The sequence below is a fragment of the Lepidothrix coronata genome, unplaced genomic scaffold (genome assembly GCF_001604755.1).
Source record: "Lepidothrix coronata isolate B3197 unplaced genomic scaffold, Lepidothrix_coronata-1.0 Scaffold286, whole genome shotgun sequence".
Taxonomy (NCBI): Eukaryota; Metazoa; Chordata; class Aves; order Passeriformes; family Pipridae; genus Lepidothrix; species Lepidothrix coronata.
The window spans coordinates 576840-602108 of NW_016690466.1; the positions used below are offsets into that span (position 1 = coordinate 576840).

At 39.4% G+C, this 25269-nt stretch overlaps 1 protein-coding gene across 1 annotated transcript in view; it reads right to left on the reverse strand.

The window, feature by feature from the left end:
• Nucleotides 1-25269, reverse strand: part of COL5A2 (collagen type V alpha 2 chain) — a 100851-nt gene that overhangs the window by 38864 nt on the left and 36718 nt on the right. The window contains exons 2-8 of the mRNA XM_017836871.1: nucleotides 11242-11466; nucleotides 9802-9815; nucleotides 8132-8164; nucleotides 7483-7515; nucleotides 6761-6814; nucleotides 3140-3250; nucleotides 1356-1433 (exon numbers count right to left, since the gene is read on the reverse strand). Coding sequence (XP_017692360.1) covers nucleotides 1356-1433; nucleotides 3140-3250; nucleotides 6761-6814; nucleotides 7483-7515; nucleotides 8132-8164; nucleotides 9802-9815; nucleotides 11242-11466 — 548 coding nt within the window. The remainder of the gene's footprint in view (nucleotides 1-1355; nucleotides 1434-3139; nucleotides 3251-6760; nucleotides 6815-7482; nucleotides 7516-8131; nucleotides 8165-9801; nucleotides 9816-11241; nucleotides 11467-25269) is intronic.

The following is a 25269-nucleotide window of genomic DNA, read 5'->3' on the forward strand; positions in this document are numbered from 1 at the left end:
AGAGACAACAATCTGCATTTTGACAGAGGCTGAAGATTTATGTCTTTTAACATTCATTAATTTTTATCAATTTTTACAAAGCAAATGTCAAAGAGTTTGTAATAGGCTATTTTAAAAATCTAATCAACATTAGAAACAGAACAATGTTTCAGCTGCCAGTTAGTTTACAAGGAAAGGAAAAAAGAATGTCACATAACAGATGAATCAATCCAAAGACAGCAAGTGAGTGCCAAATTACTTTACTGGACTTCGTGTAAGGCCTTATAGAGACATAGATGTATTAATATCAAAATTATTAATGTTTGAGAACGACATAAGAAGAGACAGTACAAGAGATGCAATACCTTGAGACAAACTGAGTAAAAGGATTAAGCAAAACAATGAAGGGCAACAAAGTAGGACAGACTTGTGGAACAAATCATTGTATGTGCACAAAGCAAGTTCACTGGAGAGAGACATTCACAGAAAAGAAAAGTTAATCCTAAGGCAAAACATCAGATTATCTTTAGAACCTTTCATATGGCATTGAAACTAATTTTGAAGATTACTAGTGGGGACTTGGATGGATAAGATTCAGGTAGGCAAACTAATGGACAGCACAATCACTAAAGGATGGTTTCCTTAAGAATAAATGTTAAGATTTTAGCAAAGAGGGTAACGGTATTTTCAGGACATCAAACATGAAGAGAGATAATATTCAAAAACAACCCCAGGGGTTCTAGTAGGGAAAGCTTAGGGTGGTGAAACAGCTTTCACTGATGGCAAAAACGTTTAGTGTCACCACTAAGTCCCCAGTGCACAAAAAGTAAAAGACATATCTGAACAGTGAGGGATGCCAGTGATAAAACTGGATCCATGGAGAAACAGAAATTATTTCTGTCTTGACATAATAAAGCATAGATTTCAGTTAAGAGCTGGTTTTGGAATTTATTTTTTTTCAGTTACTACCAAAAATAACTTATTTGTTGTCACAACCTGAAAAGAAGTCTTCAAAGTCACATATTTGTTTATTCTGCTTTGTGTTACACCTGACAATTTTCAGTTAATCTGCATGGCTCAAGATATAAGAAACACAGACTCAGGAGCTGTTTTTTTCTCCTGTACCTTACTGTTAGTAGCTGCTACATTTCAGAAGGAGTGAAGGAAAACAGCAGGATGGCTAGAGGTGGGGGGAAAAAAGACTTTCATTTAGCAGAAGAATGTTTTTTCACTTGTTTTTTTTTCTAGGTACCGAGCAACACAGCACTAGAATATACTGTATATCCAAGTTCTAGAGGCATAGGAACCCCTCTGAGTTTTTGCATGTGCACCCCACTTCCACCCTGTCCTACCATACAGGGCTAATCTGGTCTTACCACTGCACCAGGCATCAGTCCCATCTGGCTACCAAGCCCAGATTTCTCATCCAGTCCTGCCATCTGAGCTGCAAATGGCTGAAAAAAATAAGATGGGTGATTTTAGCTGTAAGTCATCGTCATGGTTCAAAAGGCAAAAATCCATCTAAGCACATTTCCATTTTTTACCTTGGCTTTGCAGTGCTAACAACTAAATTCTTAGTTTAATCATTAAAAAAGAATTTGTCTCTCCTGTAAATTTGAGGTGTTTAAAGCTTCGAAGACCAGGTGAATAAATCATATTGTCTGCTTACTATTCTGACTCTCTTTTCACTTTAACCTTAAATAAATGAGAGAGTTACCTAAAAAGGGAAAAGCCTCCCATGAAATTAAGTAACTTTTTTAATGACCTGCAAATCTAAACCACACCTTGACTTCAGCTGCATTATTCCTTCATGTCTTCTAAACCTTCCTTTTGTTTTCACTTACTGTGCTCCAAAGTTCAGAAATATCTTAAGGTAAAAGGAAATGTGGCTGATTTTATGATTGCAAATCAGATTTTTTTAAGCATGCTGCCCTCATCCAGCAAAGCTGAAAGCCATTGCTGTTCCTGCCACTTCACAGAGACCAACAAGTTCGAGCAGGGAGACCCTGCAGTGCCCTCCTTCTTGTGCAAGCACATAGCTGAAATCAAGTTTTGTTTTGCTTCACTCCTCACTCATGGCAGGTCAGAGCTTACAGTGGCTGAGAACAAGGAACAGCTCGAATGCAGATTCAAGTTTTCTAAGATTTACTATTTGTTCCTCATCAAATTGGTCTTCAAACATATTTTCCACAAAGCTGTTTCCTTCAGAAACAGGAATACAAACAAAAAATGTATGAGATCTCTGGCCACACCTATTCTTCCATGTTTTCTCTAGGGCAACAGCCTAACACCCATTATGCTGCTTCTGTGATTCTAAGAGATTCCTGTCTGCTGAAGATATTTACTCGGGCTAAATCTCCTGGATTCAAGACTATTTGGAAATGTGGTTAAAGTCATGAAAAGCTCCTCAAAGTTACAAGCCATTGGCCTAACATGAATATTTCAGATTTTTGTCAATATAACTCTATTTTTTTTCAGTAACATTGCTGGACCATCGGAGTGAGAAATCAAAACAGGTGTCTTCTAAACAGCAATAAATATGTAACGGAATATACTTGAGAATTTCAAATATCTATTTAATTATCAGTCATAATTAGTGTTCAATAGGAGGAGGGAGAAAAAGAAGTCTTGCAGAACACTTTGTCAATGTCTGTGGCTGGTTAGCACTGCTTTTTACAAACAAAATTCTTATATAAATCTTCCTAGTGTTGATCTCAATACTTCCAGCAAGAAGCATAAACAATTACATTTTCATTTCTCTCATTAGTTATTTTATTATTTATAATTCATCTTACTTTTCTCTTTTCTATATTACTAATTTGATGCACTAGTTTTCCTGCAATATTTCTCAGATCTCTTGTCTTTAAATCAGCTGGAAGTGACAGAACCTTAGTGATAGTCTTAGATTTGGGCAGTTTGGCTTTTCTAGATCCCAAAACCCACTTTGGAAGGTATGTCCTTTCCGAGGTTTCTCACATTCAACTTGTCCCAGTTCTTAGCAGAACTTTTGGCAGAACTTTTTGCTGTTGTCCCTCATGACTGGAAGATGGGAACTGTAGGCACAACATTCCATGTTGACTGAATCAAAAGGAAGCCAGTAATTGTATCATGTGGATATGATCCAACACTCACTTTCTCCTAAAGCAAGTGTAAAACTTACCCTGCTTATTCCATCCGGTCCTGGGTGAGTGGGATGCCCCGGAGGACCAGGGTCACCAGGCTGGCCAGGGATACCAGGTTCACCATCAATCCCTTGAGGACCACGAGGACCCTAGAAAGAAAATCAGAAATGCCAAGTGTGCAAAGGTGTTCATTGAAATCATAGCAACTGGCAAACAACTGCCTCTGTGACAAACCTGGGCTTCTAAAGATCTTCAAACAAACAACATCCCTCAAAACCTGTTCCTGCCTTCAGATCAGAAGCATTGGCTAAAATTAATTATGAATCCAAAATACAAGTAAATTGCAGTAATTTCTGCCACAGGCTCTCTTAGAAACTCAGACTTCCTATCAATCCATACTGGAGCATACTGTCCCTATTTGGCTTTGCACACAATACAGAATAAAGTGAATTTACTTCTAAAATACATACAGTTCAGCTCAGAGCACATCCATACACACATGATTAGGAGGCTTCAGCGTAATGCTGGGTTTTTACAGCCTACTGACATCATGAATGGTTTAGACAACTCATACCATTGGTGAATTCTCAACACAGCTACAATGCCAGAAATGCAGAGTAAGTTATCTGGTGTCACAGTTATCTTTAGTTGGTATTTGCAGAATAGGCTAGGAGCCCATCCTGTGGTTCTCATTTTGATCACCCACTCTTGATTCCTAAACTGCATTTTCCTTAATTCATGTAAGAACTAAAATTAAACACAGAAGCAGCTAATAAAGCATTAGTGGAACAAACCCAATGGTAACAGGGCCAATAAAGATATATTTGAACCATAAATAAAGATGTTAAAGTGCTTGTCGCTACTGATTCTTTCATTAGAACAAAATGCTTGACTATGGCAAGGAAAATTTTCATACTATATAATGAGCTCTTCTATTTTAAGGATCCTTAAACATAAAACTTCAGAAGCCTGGCTCAGTGAGTCATCTTTAGAGACACAAGTAATAATCAGACAGACTGCTTGTATTTCCACGAGATGAGGACTATGTCTGCAACACATTTCAGCGGAATTTATGTCTGAACTGGTATGGTTTCTACTAGTATGGTTTGCAGAATGAGTTGTGAATAGGTGGAATTCCAAAACAAATGAGAAGATTTGTGCATGATGGATGGAAGCAGAAGGTTCTAGTGGAAAATTTTATTATTTAATATCTCTGTTTTAAACACAAGTACACACTGCCAAACCTAAAAGTGCTTACTGTTCAAAGGAGCAAAAGAATTAGTTACCTTATTTCATTTATTCTCAAAATAAAAAGAAAACAAAGTTAAGCTTTACAGAAAAAAAAGCAACAAACAGTTGCCTATAAAGAATTTAGCAACCTTCTGTATGATTACTGATTTTCTATATCCAAACAAGACACTTTAACAAAATCTAATCAAGAAAATGTTGCTTTTTTTAATAACTTTTCTGAAAAGGACTTACTTTTTATTCACCAAAAATCAATCTGCTCTGAGAGAAGTATGTTTGTATTCATAGGTGGCAACTAACTAGTGGTATATAAACAATGTAAGTGGGTTTTTAATAAAATCTTGATTGCAATTTTATTTATTTTATGTTATGCATCTATTTATAGGTACATAAAAAAGCTCTTTCATTTTCTTTCACCAGCTCAAAGTCAGTGAGGCTTGAGAGGAAAAAAACAAAAAGGGAAAAACATTATCACAAGTGCCACGAGGTGGCACCGTTTAAACACACAATTTCCTCATTCTGGTCCACTGCTGCTGATGGTCAGGAAACTATTAATGGGACTACTATTGTAATAGAATAAAAGGAAAATGCATCTCGCAGTAGAACACTCTCAAACTTCTGTCTATTTAAACTGCCACTGCAATTACAATGGAGTGTAGATCCATATGGAAAGAAAAACATATGAATGGTTCTGAGGATGCCCAAGTTTATTTCCTGTCTTCAAAAGATTATTTGTAAATACTTAAAACGTTATCATGCTCCAAAACCCACCCTCCCTAGGTGCATTTTCAAATGCAGATGTGCTAGTCCCTAAATGGCTCTCATTGTTACACCAGCAAAGCATTTAATGTAGAAAATACGCTCATACTCCTGTATTCATTTTACATTCAAGGGTCCTGCTTTTGTAAAAGACAGAGATCCACAGCAAGGGTGAGTTTCTTCTACTCACTAGTCAGCAGGAGCCCATTTAAATAACAAAAAAAATAATAATCAATAATAACCTGAAGACAGAAACAAAGAGCTTGAAAACGTGTACTGCTTTTGTAACATCCCCAGTCAGCAATGCATTTACCCAAACTGACTTTATAAAGGCAGTCTGTACTGTACAGGGTTACCTGCTCCTTGAGGGGTTTTCATAATACAAACTGCAGGTGTGAGCTAACATTTCTTCTCCACAAGTAAAAATAAAACCTTCTTCACTAGCAGTCACTGTATCTAACAGCAGTGCTCTTTGGTCTCAGACCTGACATACACACAGCTCTCTGGAAACTTTGACGTAACATTTTCAAAGGAGCTGGCTGCTTCTCAACCCCTTGATATTCCTTGAAAGCAGAATAATAACCTGTGTCAGAGGAACCCAAAAGTGTTTACAACCTTTTGGTATTTTAGGTGCTTGGAGCCACCGCTGTATAGAGACATGAGAGGGGTGCTTGGCAGGGAATCAGAAATTATTTAGCATCTCAGTGACAGTACTGTGCATTAGGAAAGCACTTCAGACAGCCTGATTCAGAAAACACAGCCCAGGTTGCTCTGCACACAACAAGATTTCACAATTACTCCCAGATTTCTTTTAAGCATCTTGACACTCATTCTTCAGACAAGTGTCTTATGGTGATCTAAAGAGCAGCAGTGACTTGGCAGTCGTCTCAAAGAGACTACACACTCACCCCACCGCTTTAGAAATGTCATTTCCATCTACAGACAACAGGCACACACTGGAAGAACAGCTCAGGCGTCTGGTTTAGGCCTATGCCCAACCTCAGTATTGGCTTGCTCTCTCCTGAGGGATAGGAAAATATCCACATTGGAATTACAATGATACAACACTGAAACCTGCTTTTAGCAGTTTCTGCTCTTTGACCTAGCTTTTTCAAAAGGAACATGTCGTCTTGGGTACTTTCAGCACTCCTCTTTGGCCTTTCTGTGGTTCTCCACATGCAGACACTGAAATTCCCTTGTGAAGTCTTCATTTCCACTGAGCAATCCTGATTACATTATTCACCAGCATACCAACAACTGTAGTCACATATTAACTCCTGCTAAACTTCCTGAGCTTTGTCTTTTCTCAAATGCTCTGGGCCACACAACTCACGCTGCTTCTGCTGCACGGGAGTCACCAGCAAATAGTCAACAAGTTCAGAAACAGGGGAACGTGATGTTCCAGTTTTGTCTGGGAATGTTTGTTGAGAACACACGGCTTTTAGTGGAAATACCACTAAACCTCTGTCAATTCTCTCAAAGCATTCAGGTTTCAATCTAACGAAGGAATGGTGAAATAGAAACATTTTAGTCATTCCTGGAAAATAGGAGGACAGTTTTGGTAGCTCTAGAAGACATAGAGATAGTTTAAAGACATCTAATCTTTTGAGGTTAGTTCAAGTACTTTATTTCTGAGGTATTTAATAACTTACAGGTCTTCCCTTTGGTCCTCGTTCTCCTCGTGGACCTTGTGAGCCTGGAGGTCCCTAAAAGAAAGATCAGAAATATTAAGTACCTTTTAAACTAGCTAGTGATTAATAATGCTCTGAAAATATGAAATGCCATGCTTATTTGAAAAATAATTTGGGAGGGTTTTTTTTCCACATCATCGTAAAGAAAACAACTCTAATCACCAGGTGTTCAATATTTCTTCTCAATTGTACATTGCCTGAAGGGAGTAGAACCAGGATGCAGAGACACACAAAATAATTTCATCTCTCCTGTGCTCCACAGGTTAATTCAGCAGAGGTTTTCTGAATGCTGGAGGCTCTCCATGTGGAGCTGCACAGCTTTGAGACACCCTTCCTGCTAGTCCAGTGGTGCTCCCTGCTTAGCCACTGCTGGAGAGAATTCTGTATCTCCCTCTACTCCTGCTAGATCTCTGCTGGAGAAGCGTTTCCCAGCATCCACCCGGCACAAAAGTCCTCAGACCTGCACATCCTACAAGCACTCATCCATTTGCTCGGGATGGGCCGACCCGCGACTGTGACAACCATCCCATAATCTCACCCCCTCAAACCTGATGGCTTTGCAGCCAGCACCCACTAGAGGCATGGAAGAGTCCTCCTTCATATCACCTCCCCAGTACAAAACAGAAATGGCAGGAAGTGGCAAATGCCACCATCAGAGAAACAGAGGATGGAAAAGTACTCACGGCTGGTCCTGGGCGGCCTCGTATTCCTGAAACCTAAAGCAGGCAACAGAAACTAAAGTTACCACACTAATGTGATGGCTGTGTTTGTCACGACTACCCTACAGAAAATGAGTTACTGAAAAGCAAATAACAAGAGAGGAAATTAAAGTATCATGCTTTTTAGGGGGGATGGAAAAAGGGAAATATTCCACTGCTTATCAATTTCCAGTTCAGTCATTTTATAAGCAATGTGAACAAAATCTTGGAAGTATCACTGTTATTATAAATAAAAAAATAAGTGAATTAAAATTATTTAGGCTCAACTTATCGATTTTTTTAATCTGTTTGTCTTCACACTAGAAAGAGATAAACGGTGACATTTTATTTCACCCCTTTCTAGATACTAATTTACCGTTGTAGCTCCACAAAAATCTAACTATAAAAATGAAGATTATAGCAGCTTTGACTCAGTAAGAACTTTTCCCAAAATGCAATCGACAGGAATTTCTAATGTTGCATGTGTGACACAGTGTACTTAATTCCATTCCTTTCATTCCTAGGATGTGCATTCTTGTTGTATTTACTTCATTACTGCAATTCTGGTTTAAAGCACTCAAATATACACTTCCAGGGTGTGCTGATAAAGAGAGAGAAAAAAATACAGACTTACAGGTGGCACTATTCCAGGTTCTCCTTTTTGTCCCTGTAGGAAAAAGATGCACAAACATTAGATGGCAGAACAGAAGTGCGAGTACAATTAACAGCACGTTAGTTTATCAATGCCATCCCTGTGACTGTGACAAAAACTAAAGCTTCTCTAGGGGTACAACTAGACTGAAGTACCTGTGACAAATAATCCATATTATTTTAATGACTGTGGACGCTGATTAAATGAAGGGTGTAAATTAAAACTTTCTCTAGCTGCTAACATACTTTCTGACAGAATAATCAAACTAAAAAAGTATCATGAAACCTTTGTGCTAGAAGTGCTACAAAGCACTAGGAAATATGCAGGAGTTCTGCTGTTGGATGATTTGATTCATACAAAATGCAGAGCCCATAGCAGCATTCAGGTTCCACTTCTTCAAGATATTAAATTCAAATTTGTAACGTGAAATCTGTGGGCATAAAAACCTATCTGCAGCCCAGGGACAGAATGATATTGCACAGCTTCAGAGTGAAGGACAACTTCACTCTTTGCCAATTGACTTTTCTTTGAGCTGACAATGGCTGCACATTACATCAAATCGCTGGCTTTAGACCTATTGGTGGTAACTGGTTTTTTAAGGAAAAAAGAGATAAAAAATTTCCTGCCATGTTTATCAAGCAACAATACAGAGGTTACAGTCTACTTATAAATAGATTTAAATTTATTTTAAATTTATAAATTATTTTAAATAAATAAATCCATTTATAAACTACCTCTACATAGAGAGCACTCAGTTTTAGTGATCACCCAGAAATTATTTCAATTATTTGTTGTAGTCATTTACTATCTTAGAAGCTCATTTATCAGAATGCCTTTTAATTTCTTTTGTAAGAACAGATCTTCTATTTGTTTAATTGCATGTGATGAGAGATGCTGCCCACAGAACCGTGGCTCTGGGCAGGAACACACTGTCCTACTGCCCACTGGGCAGCTCAGCCTCGGCACAAAAAACCAGCTGCAGGCTTTGATAGTTCAGCATCCAATGACCTCGTGGTCCCTTCCCTCAGTCTGTGGCACGGCTGGAAGTGCAAGCACCAAACCACTCAAACTGGAATTCCTTTGATGTAGACAGCAGGGATTTTCAGCCAGGGAATTCTCTATATTAAGATCAGAGTTTTTGCCTGCATCGCAACATTTTTTCCACGTGGACTGCAATCTCTCTAGCCACTGAGGAAGACCAAGAGAAAGGATTGTTTCAAACAGAGCTTATAAATGTATCTTTCATGGTGTGCTCCAAGGAGATCATAGAATCAGCTGAGTTGGAAGGGACCTCAGAGATCATCAAGTGCAACCCTTAATCTACTACCGCTGTGGTTACCAGCCCATGGCACTGATGCCACATCCAGTCTCTTTTCAAAAATCTCCAGGGACGGAGAATCCACCACTTCCCTGGGCAGCCCATTCCAATGTCTGACCACCCTCTCTGGAAAGAAATTCTTTCTAATATCTAACCTAAACCTCCCCTGGCACAACTTGAGACCGAGCCCTCTTGTCTTGCTGATAGTTGCCTGGGAAAAGAGACCAACCCCCACCTGGCCACAACCTCCTGTCAGGGAGTTGTAGAGAGATGTAAGAGAGTCTTTCAACAGTTGTAATATGTTAGAAAAAAAAGAAAGCGAAGGAAATCTTACCTTTCTTCCTCTACCTATGAAAAAGGAGAAAAGAAGAAAAGAGGAAATTAATGCTTTTACTCTGAGAGACAGAACACAGTAAGAGCTGAGCAGTGTTGCAGCCAGAGCCATCCCTGATCCTGGGGTGCACAGAGTATGGTGTATTGCCTACAGGGAGCTGGGGAAGTTCCCAGGGACACACGTACTCCCTTGTTCAGGTGTGAGGAATCAGAACAGTTTGCAATGATGGCCCCTGATTCTCAGCTTATTTTTCCTCATTGCACAGAATAACAAAAATCACACTGGGAAACCAGTTTATCTTGTGGGGAATTGTCAGATGTTGCCTAATGATTGAAAGTGAAGTCAAAGGAAGCTTTATTACTGACTCCAATACAAGCAATGGTGATGGATCCACAACAAATTGCATGGTATTTTTCAAAAACCAGAGCTAACAGAGGGATTTTTGACCTTTTCTTTTTCAAAAAGCACCTGCAGTATCATGTGCCTGCATTCAGAGCCATACAGCCACACCCATGACCACAAAAATCCTTCAGAGGAACATTTTATCAATACCTCGTATAACAGTAAGGAATTTGGGAATGTATCCACATTGCTTCTATATTTACTGGGTGTACTCTGTTGGTGTTGGCCTTATGCCTCCCAAAACACAACAGGATGCACAGCCCATTTAATAATGCTCACTACATCCTGCTCCATTTCTCAATTACATAAGTCCCTACTTTGGTCTTTATCACTACTTTGTTCTATATTAAGCTAATCAACAGCAATTATATCTCTCGAAGAAATTAATTATTATACATAGAATGTATTTCTAAGAATTCAATACACTGTATTATATGGCATTAATTGCAAGGTAAGAAATTTTCTTTTAGGAAAATTGAGGGGGGGTTGCTTTATTCAAGNGACAGGATGCAAACAGGGGGTCAATAATACTTCACACTCATTTTATTTTTATGTCTCACAATAGGATCCATGTTTTCACTTTGAAGAAACACTTCACACTATATACATTTGTTCATCTATTAGAGGCCCCCTGAATTTTATTAAAGAATACACTTAATATATATAGTTATGTATATGATATATATTTATGGTAATATGTTTATTATATATATTTATGTCCATATATTTATCTTTGAGTTTCAGATGAACCACAAAAAGAAGCCAGAATTCGACCTCCTTGAAACATCAAGATGGAATTCAGATCAACTTTTTAGCTGTAAAACCATTTGGGCTTATTTCAGATTCATATTCTAAAGAAAACTGTTTCCAGAACCAGCTCTGGTGCAACCCAAGATGGAAGATAACTATCAAGTATCCACTATTGCCAGATTTAAACTTTCACCACGGAAATACTATTAGAAACTTCAATATAATGAGGTTCCCTAGTTCTTTGGGTTTTCTGTCCTTTCAAAAAAGCAAACTAGAAAGCAGTCTCACCGATGGTGGGGTCAAAGTCACGTGCAGTGTGGGGACACACAGGACAACACTCTCCCGGGGGCACCTGCGGGTTCTCACACTCCAGCAGATCCTGACACTGGATTTCATCGCAAAGAATTGCTCCGTTGTCACAGACGCAAATTTGGCACGGGGAGGGCTTCCAAATATCCCTGTTCAGGTACATCTGTCCATTCTGAGTGCAGGCTATTTCATCAACGTCTTCTCCTGGGACAGGGGAGAGAGAACACACGACATGTTTTCCAACCATGAAATCGAAGGAGCAGGACTGGACAAGGAAAGGGCACACTTGGAGATGAGAAGTAGCATCACATACACAGAGAAATCAGGCACCAGCATAGCTGAAGTTGATACTCAGGACTTTTAAATATGTCACGAGCCTTTCTTATTTTGCCACCTTATTTCTTGGTCAGAAAGAAGTAAAATAGAGTCACCAGAGAGAGCACAGTCCCCCCACAGTACTAAATGAACTTTGCCTCATGAGTCTCTGGATGTCATTCTGCTCCGTGGGGTACTAACTCTGCCCCAAGGAACTCCTGCCAATTCCCTGCTCTGTGTCAGAGCTGTGCACAGGGTGTTAGAGACATATGACCAGAGGGAAGGACCTGTGAGACTTCTGCATGAAATGGTACACACTGCCTGCTCCCAGCTGCAGGTGACCTACACAGCCAGGCCTGGGACAGTGCTGAACAGATGTGGCAGTGGTTGAAACAGAAAAACCTCATTTATTAGGCAAGGTTTAATTATTGGGGAATGGAGAATCAAATCTTCCAAACAGGACTTTCAACCACAGTCCACCGGCCCAGCAGCACCCACTGCAAGGATACCTATTGCCTTGTCTCCAGCTGAGTGACAAGAGGCTCCTCCCCACATTACTTGTTTTGCTCAGCATTTATAATCCAGCTGCTCTGGACCTACACGATCACCCCAGCACACAGAAAATATTTCTCTGGATATATATTAACTACATGCAAAATGCTTCTTAAATATTTTATCTATATGTGAAAGACTATCCTATGTCACTGTTAATGTAGGATCAGCGTGGACAGACTATGTGCATATGTCCCATCTAAGTACATATTCACACATTTCTGTGGAGCTCATTCTATTTTACTGAAGTCGCATACATCATTTTTAACCTACTCTGTTCCATTACAGAAGGTTTACTTTCTTTCTTGTCTTAACACTAACTTCTTTCTTTTCCTTGAATTCCAATTTAGAATTAAATTTCTTACTTATCAATTAGAATTCCACTCAATATAGTTTTTTCTCTCCCCTCTACAAACAGTCTACTGTCACCCAGGTGAAACAACTTCTGTGGGTTCATTTTGCAACCTAGAAATTCCAAAAATTTCCCCATTTGACTGGTGGCAGCATCTAAGGGGACTTAACCACCTGTTTGGGAACTGTTCCATCTGTACTTAAGTCTATGCCTTTGTTTTCTTCCTACTCTGTAGGCAAACGCTCTAAATATCATGGATTTTTTTTTTTTTAATCATGAGGTGAGTATATCTCAGTATCTTCTCCTAAAATTATAATGTGTCTGAGAAAGAATTCAAAAATCAAGTTCTAAGTTTTCCTTGTGTGTCTGGTGTTTTACAGAAAACCCTAGCAGCAAAAAGAGATTTTTTTCATTTTGTCTCAATGAATGTTTCATCCTCTAAAGGAACACAAGCACCCACAAAACCAATGAACTGTCCCCAGGCTGCCCCTAGACAATGTGTAACAACTTGAAGACCGAGAATCCCAGTGAAGACGTTCTCTGAGTCACACACAGCAAAGCTGTCACTCACAGTCCAAAATTATTCTCCTGACCCCTGAGATGCTGCAGAGAAGATTAATCCTACCTGAGTGGGAGCTCCATCTGATCACAGAAACCTTCCTATCAAAAGTGTCTTTGAAACTGGACAATCCAATTAAATGCATTACTGAAAATTCCCCATCAGGCCTAATTTCTAACTGATATAAGACTGGGAATAGGGTCAATTATATAGAGAGAGCACATCTCTCTAGTCAGAGATAATAATCATTGTTTTCTTAAGAAAATCTGTTACTAGTGTAAAAATTCACAGGTCTAAGCACAACGAAAGTTTCACTGTTCTATACATTTCTGCCCTAATTTAAACCAGATGCAAACAGAAAATTACAAACTAATAAATACGAACAGATTTGGAATTTCGGTTTCGTGCCTCAACTCAAGTCCAGTTACTCCATCAATGTCAAGAAGAATTGGAGCAGATGTGTCATTAACTGTTGCCTGCCATCACTAACTTCTGCAGCCCTCTTACAGAAACTCAAATGGCAACTTTCACCAGGTTGACTCCTCTTCGGTCACTTTATCACACCAACTGACAGGAGGACTAGAAGAGGTGCTTGCAGAAGCTCAGGAGGAAATGCTTTCAGTGTGAAGTAAAGACATCAACCAAGACTGCTGCACAGTCCATTTATGACACTGTGAGAATCGTTTTCCAAACAGCAGATCACATTTTGGAAACCACTCTCCTCCCTTCTCCCCTGTGAGCATGACATCACACGCTGTCTGACACACTCAGCCTTTCCCCCCCAGATGTCTGGCATATGGTCTGTGTCTCCTTTAACTAACACATCACCCTCAGAACTCGTTGTGCTGCTCAAAAGAGCAGCAGCTTGCATAAATGAAATTTCTAAGTTATTGAGCCCAAAGTCAGCATTCTGTCATAACTTCAAATAAACCACACACAGCAACCGCTTTGGCAAATCAGAGCTGAGCCAGATGGGGACTGGCTTCTGCCCGAGTCCCGCTCAACAGCTGGGAAGGAGGCAGACAAAGGCAGGGGAAAAAAGCACATACCAGCTTCTGGAAGCATACTAAGAAGTCTGCTCCCCTATCAGATTGCAGATATGCCGATGAAAAAAACACCACCGCCAAAAAAAACCCACAACCAAAAAAAAAAACCCACAACAAACCAAAACTAAACCAAACAAACAAATCCAAAAAAAAAAAAAAAAAAAAAACACACCGAAAACCCATACCTCATTACACTGCTAGAAAACACAGTTTTACATCTTTCGATGTTCATATTTTTACATCTTTACAAAGATTTTACATCTTTTAATTATCCAGCTTTAGAAGTTGGACTCAGTGATCCTGAGTCCCTTCCAACTCAGCATATTCTATGATTACCTTTGGTGCTTCTAGTTTTCTTTTCTGCCGTGACTGCATCACACTGAGGCAGTAACCTGACAAGAGCAGCTATTTCAAAGCCAACTCATTTTAAAAGCACATTTTGATGTTTTGCTCTCAGGCCTGAGCTGCAGACATGTTATCCAGCTACACCCAAACTGGCAAAGACAGCAAAGGAACTAGTTCTACCATTTCCTCTCTGGCTTGGAAATTTGCAAGTTTGTTTTAATTACAGAGACCAACTTACAACCTCTTTATGTATCACACGTTCTTTTTATCCCTGCAGTTGTAAAACAACGTGTTGAACGGCTTAAGAAGCAGCTTTGGAAATTCTTAATGCAGCAAAAGAATCTGCTAGCCCATTAGCCAATTCCTTTCTTACAGAAAAAAAGTACAATTCTAATTAGTATTGGACTGACTAAAGAACTTACAGGGTTGCCAATCCATTGAAGCTGGAGAAACTGAGTTCCAAAGCAGTCTGCAAATATGAAAGGCAAGGTAGGAGAAATACCCAATGATATATTTAAGGACTCATTCATCCATAAGCTTGCACAACCAACCTTCAGAAAGAGGATTTCAATGAAATCCACTGTAAGCACAATGCCATTTTTTTCTGCTATATATTGTCGTGTCGGTGTAACAGTTTTACTTCAAAGAAACTAATTTCTCAGAAGTCAAAGAGTCAGTTATAGCTAATGTACTAGATCATCAGGCTCAGAGACTACATATCAACAGCTTGGAAGTAAAAATTATATCAGGCGCTGACATACCCAGGCTCAGTTTGGTGTCAACACTGAAAATGTACTAATTACTGGGGGGATGAGAGGGGCAGGGGACGTGATACGGGATCCCAGCCACTAGATGGCTGTCAACATCCATCAGTCATCACAAGCAAGTGTCAAAGAAGTTTGTGCACATACGAGATGCGTAAGGCACACCCTGCTTGAGGCAGTTTATGCTGAGCCTGTCTTCATTTCAAGTAAATCTCTCTCAAGGTTAATTCCACTCCTCAACAAGCCAACAACAGGACAAGTGTTTTAAAAGACAGCACATGAAGCCGTTTCAATTTTTCACCACCAGCTATGCATTGTTTTGAAAGCAAAACCAGGAAATTTACTGCTGCTTCGTTTGCTGTTTAAAGTCACTTACTCCACATTACTGTGCCCATATTTCTTTCACTGACTTCTGGTTTGCATCTTGTGTATGAAAAAGGAAAATAAGGCCTGGGCATGGAACCAGGTAGAACAAAAAGAAAGAAGGAAAATGGCACCATAAAAAGCAGGAGCAGTCAAGCACCACTACCTCAGCTGAGGTGATGGCAGGTATATGGTGGAAGAATATATGTAGATATAAAGGTTTTGTGCAGGAGCAACCTTGGTTCATAGATGAAATGGTAAAGGAAAGAAAAGGGTTTGACATCAAAGCAGCTCCATTTCGTTGCACTTTTATTAGTCCTACCAATGTGCTAATTAAAGAAGCCTAAAGGCTGACAGACCTACAGCAGGAGAGAACACAGCCTAACACAGGCAGAAAAGATGAGGACTGGTACTGAAAGTACAGTCTGCCAGTGTTAGCCTTTCTTCTGCCAAGAGTAACTTCATGATGCATCCTGTAACCAAACCCCAATGCTCTGGCATTGCTTAACATAAAAAGACTGGAACAGAAGAGGTATGGGGTTTTTTTAATGAAATAGGGCTCATCTCATCTTCCCTTTGTCATCCTCATGCTACCTTGTCAAAAGAATAGGGAAATATAAGATTACACAGATACAGCAGGTTTTAAGCTCAAAAAACCTAGAATATGAAAAGCAGAGTTTCAAGATATGAATTGCAAAATTGAAGCCTGCTGACTCACAAAGCAGAGGTGCAGAAGTAAATAAAAGTGAAAGATGATAAGTGCTAACAACCGTTCTGTAGATGTGCTGTTGTGCAGACTGCCAAGGCAGGGACAAGAGGAGCTTGGTGTTAATAATGTTTGACTGTCAGCCTGCCACAACAAATGTAGGGCTTGATCCAATTCCCTTCAAATCAATGGAAAAAGCCTCTCATTTACTCCAATAAGAATCAGACTGCCTGTTTTGTTTATCTTTTGGTAACTTTTTTTGGAGTCGTACTAAATAAAGTATTATCCTAATTATTGTACCTTGCAAATTATAATGTAAACACCAATTACTTTGAAAATCAGATAGTTTTCAGGAGTGTTGACAAATACAAAATATATTTTGCATTTGTTACACAGAAACAATTCTCGTTTATAGTTATGAACACACAGAGTTCACATAAATACTTTACAGCTATATACATAAGGATGAACCTGGAATTCCTGACTAATAAAAGACCAAACTGATGCACAGCTTTGCCAATTTTGTGCACTCAGAAAGCTAGGAAGAGAGTTCCAAGTTAGTGCCCTACCAATGCTCCCTTGTAAAACAACTGGATAATAATAAATCCCTTTGGGAATGCACACAGGCAGACAGTTTAGACTACAAACCTGTAGGAAAACAGGTTTCATCAGAACTTTTTCTCAGGAAAAGAGGTAGGGGGTTTTAATCCATCCTGCAGAGTTCCTGCTTAAAAAAAAAAACAAAACCAAACCTAGAGGGCAATTTGCAAAGTTGAGAAAGTTGATTTTTTTAAAAGCATTCCACAGGTTAAAAGATATTGCATGCTCTTAAGTCCAAATGAGTATCAATGTGATTGAGGAGGTCAGCTCTCTAGACAAGGAGCTGCAATTCTTTGTGCCTTGTTTCAGAAGTAGAAAAGTCCCAGAGTGTTATTTTAAGTGATGCAAATAGTTTTAAAACATGTATTTTAGGACTGGAAAATTACAGACTCAACTGGTTTTCCTGCAGAGCCCACGAATAACTTTAAGTATGAATAAAAACTGCTAAGTATCAAGGTGCAAGTCAGCTCCCAAGCAGAGACTTAATTCATTGCTGAAATTGCTGTGGCAGTTCATAAAAGCCTTACTAAAGACACACTTTGCACCTGGCCAGTGGCTGCTGACTGAGGGGAGGGAGTTCACCTTCTGAGATTCATCGACCAAGGAAACCCAGCCTCCGAGCTCTAAACATCAGTCCACAGGCAAAAAGCAACAGCTGAACAATACACCCTGGCTCAGGAGAAGAGGTAATTTCTCAGGTAAAGTGATCTGGCAACTGCAGTTTTTTTCTTCCAGAAAATTGTGCCAAAATATATAAGTGTGTTCTCCACTCAGCATTGTAATTTCAAATTTTGCTGAATGGGGAAAACTGAATAGGAAAAAGCTATGCTTAGGATACAGCTAAAACCCCTCTGAAATTATTTTAAATTAATATCTGAAGTATGCAACTGCTTCTCCACTGTTCCCTTAACTGAATGGAATCAATGCTACCTTACATTTGGTTTGGGGGTGGTCCCTATTTCCCCAGCTCTCAAGTTCATAGATTTATGTCTCCATCAGTAAGAATAGAAGTTTTCTTTGCCTTTTTATGGATAAATTTCATTTCCAACACAGAACAATCAAGAAGAATGTTTTTATTACAAGATCCAACACATGCTGTATCCAGAGGCAGAATATAGTGGGATCCCTTCCAGTAAAAAGGATTTCTCTTGCTGGTCCCACAGCACTAACCAATGTTTATTATACTGTTCAATTCCCTAAGAGCATCTGGTGTGTATCTGCATCTTAACCTCACTGTTCCTGAGCTGCTGAACGAGTCTCAACCCTTGTAAACATCCCAGGCAGGGCAGGGAATTGTGCAGCAGCAACACTTTGCTCAAAGATTGGTTGGACTGGTCCTTTCCTGTTGGCTACTCCACAGTCTGGGATCTGCCTATTTCAAGAGCATTTAGTTAAACCAACTCACTGGAGCTATCCCATGAAGGAGGTTGAATGTAAACATGTTTACTTTCTTTTTCTCTTTTTTTTTCAAGTAGAACCCAAGTGAATGGCTGGACACATCGCTTGGTGCCTGCAGGAGAAGAGGGTGAAGGAGGGAGTCTGAAGAGCCTGATCTGCCAGCAGTGGTTGCTCAAATACTCTCAGATGACAGTAGTCAAGCCTCAAGCATACAGTGGGAAATAAAATTACTTCCAAATGTCTAAGGCTGCACAGAGACTGCGACGGGGAGGCATTCAGGGCATGCCTGAGAAAACACTATTGCAGATTTCAGCAGTTGGAGCAAATCAGCCACAAGCTGAAGCCAGTAACAGGGTGCCTGGTCCCTGTTGGAGCCCACACAGCCACAAGTGCCCTGCTTGGACTTTGTCATACAAGGTTGTCAGGGTGAGGTCAGTTCAGCTATTGCTGCCTGTACCACAACTTTCTTCCTGACTCAGTGCTGAAAAAGCCTAAATAAAGTGCTTATCATGGCCAATTATTATCTTCTGTTATTTCAAAAGAGGCTTGAGGCAACAGAGATCATTTGTTTTTCTAAGCAAAATATTGGAGCACAGTCTTGACTCCAGGATGACATTTTTAAGTGGAATCACTTCATTCACACGAAGGCAGGCTGGTCCCACAAAAACATCAGATTCTTATGGCAGGGAGCTTACAAAGAGAACATGTAGCAGGAGCATTTCAATCAGTGGAGGTAGGGGTGGGCTCAGCACTGCTGAACACTCACAAGTTCAGCAATACAGGCATTATCTTTAAAATTAAAACAGAACTAAACCTGCAATTAGCACATTTTCTAAAATGTAAGAGGTTTCATTCTGGAGGCAAACAAACCCCAACAGTGGGAATTCTGCCCAACCTGCTGCTACTGCACATTAAAGCCAATCTGATCAGGACATAGGGAACTGCTCCTAACATATTTAAACTTAAGTCTAAAACAGCAAGATTACAATGAAAATTTAATATTCTTCTACAGTCTATCTTGGCTTACTGTTCCAGAATCCATGGATGTTTGATTTTGGTCTTTCCAAAATCCAATCTTGGACTGCTGTGCATTAGGAAAAAGTAAAGCATTTTGGCTGTGAAGAAAATTCTCTCAGCTGCTTCCTGTGTCAGGATCATCAAGACAAAGTTTCCACTCACAGTCCCTTTGGATTCCCATGGTAAATCCATCAGCGATTCCCAAGAAACCATCTGGGCTGTCCAGTCAACCAGAAACCATTGCCCAAGGAACAAGCCATGCAGGGTAAGGTTTTACTGTGTCAACCAGGTTCTAAAATAAGCATTTATTGATGTTCCCAGCACTGATCCTTGAGGAATGTCACCATGATCCAGCCACCAGCTGGACTCTGAACTGCCAGCTGTTACTCTTGGAACTCAGTAGTCCCACCAGCTTTTCATTCCCCTTGTTATCCACTCATTCAGTCCTATCCTGAATATAGGACTGAATACTTCCCCAATTTGCCTATGGATGCTATGGGAGATGGCATCAAAAACGTTACTTAACCAAAGTTAAACAGCACCCACTGTCTTCACTTGTGTCCCAAGCCAATCATCTCACTGTAGAAGGCAATCAGATTTAACCAATTCAATGGCAAAGGGAAAATTTATTAAATAAATAGCCCCTAACTGCAGTCTGCTCTTCTCTGCACCCATCTATTCAAAATCTTACAAGTTTCACTATTCCAGTTTCACACATGCTATAACACCAAGGAGTCTAACTGGTAAAATAACAACACACTGCAAAATAACAGGTTTGCCTTCCTTGTTTTGTAGGATTTAGCTCTTTTGAAGTCAGACAAAATGTGTATGAATATCTTTTCTTGTTACATCTAAGAGAAACAAGCTGCTGCCCAAGCATCCTCATTCTTTGAAGCTATACACATCAAAGTTCAGTAGAAACCTGCCATTACACACTGGTTTTTTCCACAAAGTTTTCCTGCATTGTGGTTTACAAAGTGGACTCATGTAATCCCCTAAATGTATCCTTGCTGGCTAATATCACCCTCCATTTCAACTAAAAATAAAGATTTGTAATTAGCAAGAAAATTCAATTCCATAATTAAAAATCCTTGCATTCCAACAGGCTCAGCCTTTCAAAGAGAAGTGAAAACTACCCAGTGCTTGGGTGGAGCAGGAAGGTATTGCTAGAAAGCTATACTCATAACATGCTGTTTGTACAGCAAAGCTATTCATTTGCTGAAATTCCGGGCCTCTGAGAAATAAAAAAAGGGAGAATGGCAAGAAAAAAAGCCTGCAAAAATGTCAGGAACAAAGCCTCTGTTTCTTTTCTGCCACCACTACCTTTACCACAGTTCAGACAGCTCAGTCAGCAACTTCTGGTTTCAAGATGACATGGAACAGGCTTTGGCAGCCCTCAGGACATCCTGGCTGCTTTCTGCACAGCATCAGGGAGGAGGGGTATAAAGGAGCAGCCTAGTTTTTAAGCACAATCTGAAGTCAATCAGACATACATACACGAGGAAGAGACTGATTTAGATGTGTGTCATGCCCAAGAGAGAGTTAAAGTTATTTGTTACTTACAGATATAGGAGGAACAAGCAGTTTCTTCCTTTCAGTGCAAAAACGTAACAATGTCAGTAAGTAACAAGAGAGTAGGGCTGAGTTCATTTTAATAAAGGTTTGGGATGAAAAAATCCTTGAGACTGAATATAAAAGCAATACAATTAGCATGGGCCAGGAATTTTTTCTACAATGTGGGGTATTTTTCTTGGAGAACATAACATTATTGAAATACCGAGGAAGGTAGTTTTATTAGATACATAATTGAAAACCTTTTCTTTCATTCTCAGTATGTTTGAAATTACCTATTTCAGTCAAAAAAAAACCCCATTGGGATTTGCTAAAGAGAACTTCACACCAATAAAAGCCTTGTAATAAAAATCCAAGTCAAGCTGAGGAAAAACGTTTTCATTGACCTGACCCAATTCCATCTTTTTCATCATTTCTGAGTCATGAGACCTTTTTTTAGGTTGCCCCAACTCTTGGGAAAAGCCAGCTATTTATAAGCAGCTTTCTCTCTAGCACAGGCTGGTGGTTGCAAACTGCAACTTCCAGGATGTCTTCAAGAAGACTTGTATTTGCAGACCAACATACCTTAAATCCTACTAGAGGAAGAGAAGATTTAGGTCAGGTGAAGAATGTCTTTAATCTATTTTCAGAATGCTGCATAACTTCATTAAATTTAAGAAGGAAGTTTAAAAAAAACCCCAGTTTCTTATTTTGTCTTTATGCAACAGTGGGAAATGGCTACATTAACTTTTTAGGAAAAATCCAGTGTGAAAGAGTAACTAGAGTTATCTTTGCCCATCTGGAGACTCTCTCTGTTACTGTATTATACTTTGGTATTGTCCCAATTCTTGGTCCGTACATACAAAAAATGAGCATAAAAAATCCCCACCAAATGTTAAAAAGAACAAAAAAGAAAAGGTCAGCAAAGAGTGAATCCTATCCACCCTGTCATTTAGATGCATAACATTGATAAATGTCCTTTAAAAAGACACATACCAGCCATTACTTTGCTGTCCTGCAGGATTATGGTTTCTGGGACAGAGGAAATGAAAGGCTTTCCTGCAGGCTCTCTTGCTCTTATTCATTGTATATCTTTCCATACTTCAGGGAGGAAGCATTATGAACTTCTGTCAGGCAAATAGTCCATACTAAAAAGGTTTGGAATAAATTAAAATTCAAGTAGGGCTGCGTAGTTTAAAACAAACCAGCCATCATCACCTTCAGCTACTGTTTGCTTTGAACTTAATCTACTTTGTATTTCCCTCAGTTCCTCCTTTCAAAACTACTTTATCATTTTTCAGATCTTTTTAATTTTATCTTACTATTGTTTCTTTGAGATGAGCCCTTAAAATCCCAGGGAGGTAGCATCCAAGTTACAAGAACATTTTCTTCCAAAGCAAAGCACTACAAATACAGACAACTTGTTGCACCAGTTAACTCTCAAAGCAGAGCTAGGAGCTGCAACCAGGTGCATGTAAATGCATAGAATCCAAAAAAAAAGAAAATAAGCAGCATTTCTATAAAAGAATGAAAATCTCTGTGTGGTTGAAAGAAGCACCCATGCTTAAGGGATTAGATGTTAGACTTGAGATCACTTTTAGGGAACAATTCAGAGTATGTGGGCATTCTAGTGTGACTGTACTCCATTGTTGGCATCAATACTTGGTCCTTCACTTGCACTCAGAAATCTGTACAAACAACACAGGGAGCCCTGACATAAAATTGGGCTCTAATGTGACCAAACCTGGCTTGGTCTTTGAAGTGGAAATCACCAGCTGGAAGCCAGGAATCCTGCACATCACCTTGGACTCAGTTTAACAGTGAAAGTATGTGTCATATTTCACCTATCTACAAAATTACATGATAGTAGCACACACCCAGCTGAAAAACAAGGGACTTTGTTTTTTCATTGAAGCCTTCATTGCTTTTAAATAATAAACCTTTGGTGATGGAGCCCCTGGCATCAAAAGGCACCTATTAATGTCAGTGGGCTTTAACCCCATGCAAAGCATTACTGTGTTACATTTAGATGCACTGAAATTTCATGATGCACCACACCAATTCCTCATAAACACCTTTCAGTAGAGGTTTTCTGTCTCTAATGCAGTGATTATTTGTGGTGCTGGAAATGTATCCCAAATTACATTTTCACACAGTATTTAAGACTGCAAAACAAGCAACAAGTAATAACAGCACAATTACTTCTTTGAACAGCACAATTTAGGACTTTTCATAAAGGACATAAAGGTTCCCTTTAGGGTGGGCTCTACTTGAACACGGAATTATTGAGATTTTGCACTGAAAATCATTCTATGACTGAAGAAGCAGTTTGGATACAAACACAATACAAGTCCATTCACCGCATTTCTTCAATATTTTTCAAATCACTCCCTGGAGAAGTTCAAATGATGCTTTGTTTGGTTCAGATAAACTCCAGCTTATCACAAGCTCATCTGGGTCTTTCAAGGTCTTAACTTTCCCTCAAAAAGCACCTTCATTTCCTATATTTTTAGGTTCCTATGTAATTTCATTTTCTGAACCAAAAAACCCTTCCACTTTATCTTCCTCCAAACCCCAAATTCTTCCTCTGAAACCGTTTCCCTGAGGAAAAAGCGTATCTTTCCTTTACTTCACCGCCTTCCACCTTTGAGTCACATCAAGAAGATACCTTAACAGCACAGTTTCCCATTCAAGAACTGCTTGATAAAATTTTAAAAGCATCAGTAACTCCATAGCAATAAGTAATTCACACTACCTCAAACAGAGAAGCATTTGCCATTCTTTTGCTATCTGTTTAGAAATAGGAATCCAGTTCAGCAAAGTATTGAATATGTTGGAACACCCTCTCAGTAACAACAGTGAAGTCCAATGCTTGTTATGATCAAAGGACAGAAGCGAGATCATTATCCTGGTTCTTCAAAGCCTGGAGGATATTTATGTTCAAGAACTTTAAGAGGTGGCTTTATTGCCTGGGTCACTACTCACATTTCTGAGTAAAGCAAGACTGGAACATCTGTGTGCAAATTAGGATGTTTTGTTCTATCCGCCTGCTGAAATTCAGTTAATCAGTTAGGGATGTTATACTTCAGATGTAACACAGCTTTTAAACCAACTCTAATATTGTAGCTCCTTCAGAGCATTGCATTCACCACGAGCACCACCAAAGATACTCAGATTTCTTACACTTAAAGAAGAAGGCTGGAAATATGGTGTGGTGGTCACAGCTGATTGAAAGAGTCACAGCTCTGAGAAGCCAGTAACCATGAGTAAACTGAATTTTCTCCAGTTTACACCTGCTTAAGATTTTGACTTTCAATCCCTTGATCAGCACCAGTTTTTCACGTAGGCATCTATCACTGTTCTAGGACAATTCCCAGATAATTAGAAATAGCTGGCATCTGTCCACAGAGTACACTAAAAGTCTGTAACAATTTCCAGAATGCAATGTCCTGTTGCTAAATTTACTCACACTAGTGAAGAAATGCAATATTGCCAGTGCCCTTCCTCCCTAACTCCTGCTTCACCAGCGACCTGTGCTAACATAGCCTCATGCAGCTACCCCCAACAATCTTTTGTGCAAATAAGGCTAAATATTTCATCATTATATTATTTTTAAAATATTATTAATCCTACCGGGTTAGCAGGCTCATACCCAGAATCAAATTCATTAAAGGGTTGTTATAATCAAATAAAATGCTCTGCAGGACATAAGAAGTGACTATTTCAGCTGTTAAAAAAGCACACCAGTGCATAAAACAGACAGAGTGCTCTCAGGGAGGAGTGTCCAACAGTGGAGCTCCAGAGCACAGCCCACACATCTCCTCAGGAGAGTGCTTTGCTGTCTGGCTCTCTTCAAAAATTCATGTGAGAGTTCAAGCTTTCAGTAATGTTGCAACATAAACTAGATGCATGTAATAAAACGGATTTATTTTATGCTCACAGGCCACCCACAAGACTTCAGCAGGCCTTCAGCACCGAGTTGGCAGCATCATATGGATAAATTCTTCTCTGCTTTTATTCACCAGGGACTTATTCAAAGTTTAAATCAAAATCCTTCAAGGCCTGTAGTCTCCTAACATATACCTATTGAATCTTACTCTTACACATGATAAAGACAACGGACAGAACTGCACTAAATGAGCAAAAGAGAAAACCAAATTTTCACAGACTTAGTGCAGAGAACCTCACCCTCAATTTGTGTGAACAGGTACTGTGGCACTGAAGTTAATGGACCAGCATTATTGCTGACAGATCTTCCTATTGTTTATAACAGCCCTTCAGCACTGTCACCTGCTGCACCATTTTTTAAACAAGTGGATATGTAGCAATTTTAAAAGCTGCAGAATGAGGTACATGTCTAAGTGTGGTCCTCTGTGTTGTTTCCCTGAAGAACTATGAAAACTGAAGAGCTGGGAGAACATAAAGGGAATATAACTTTT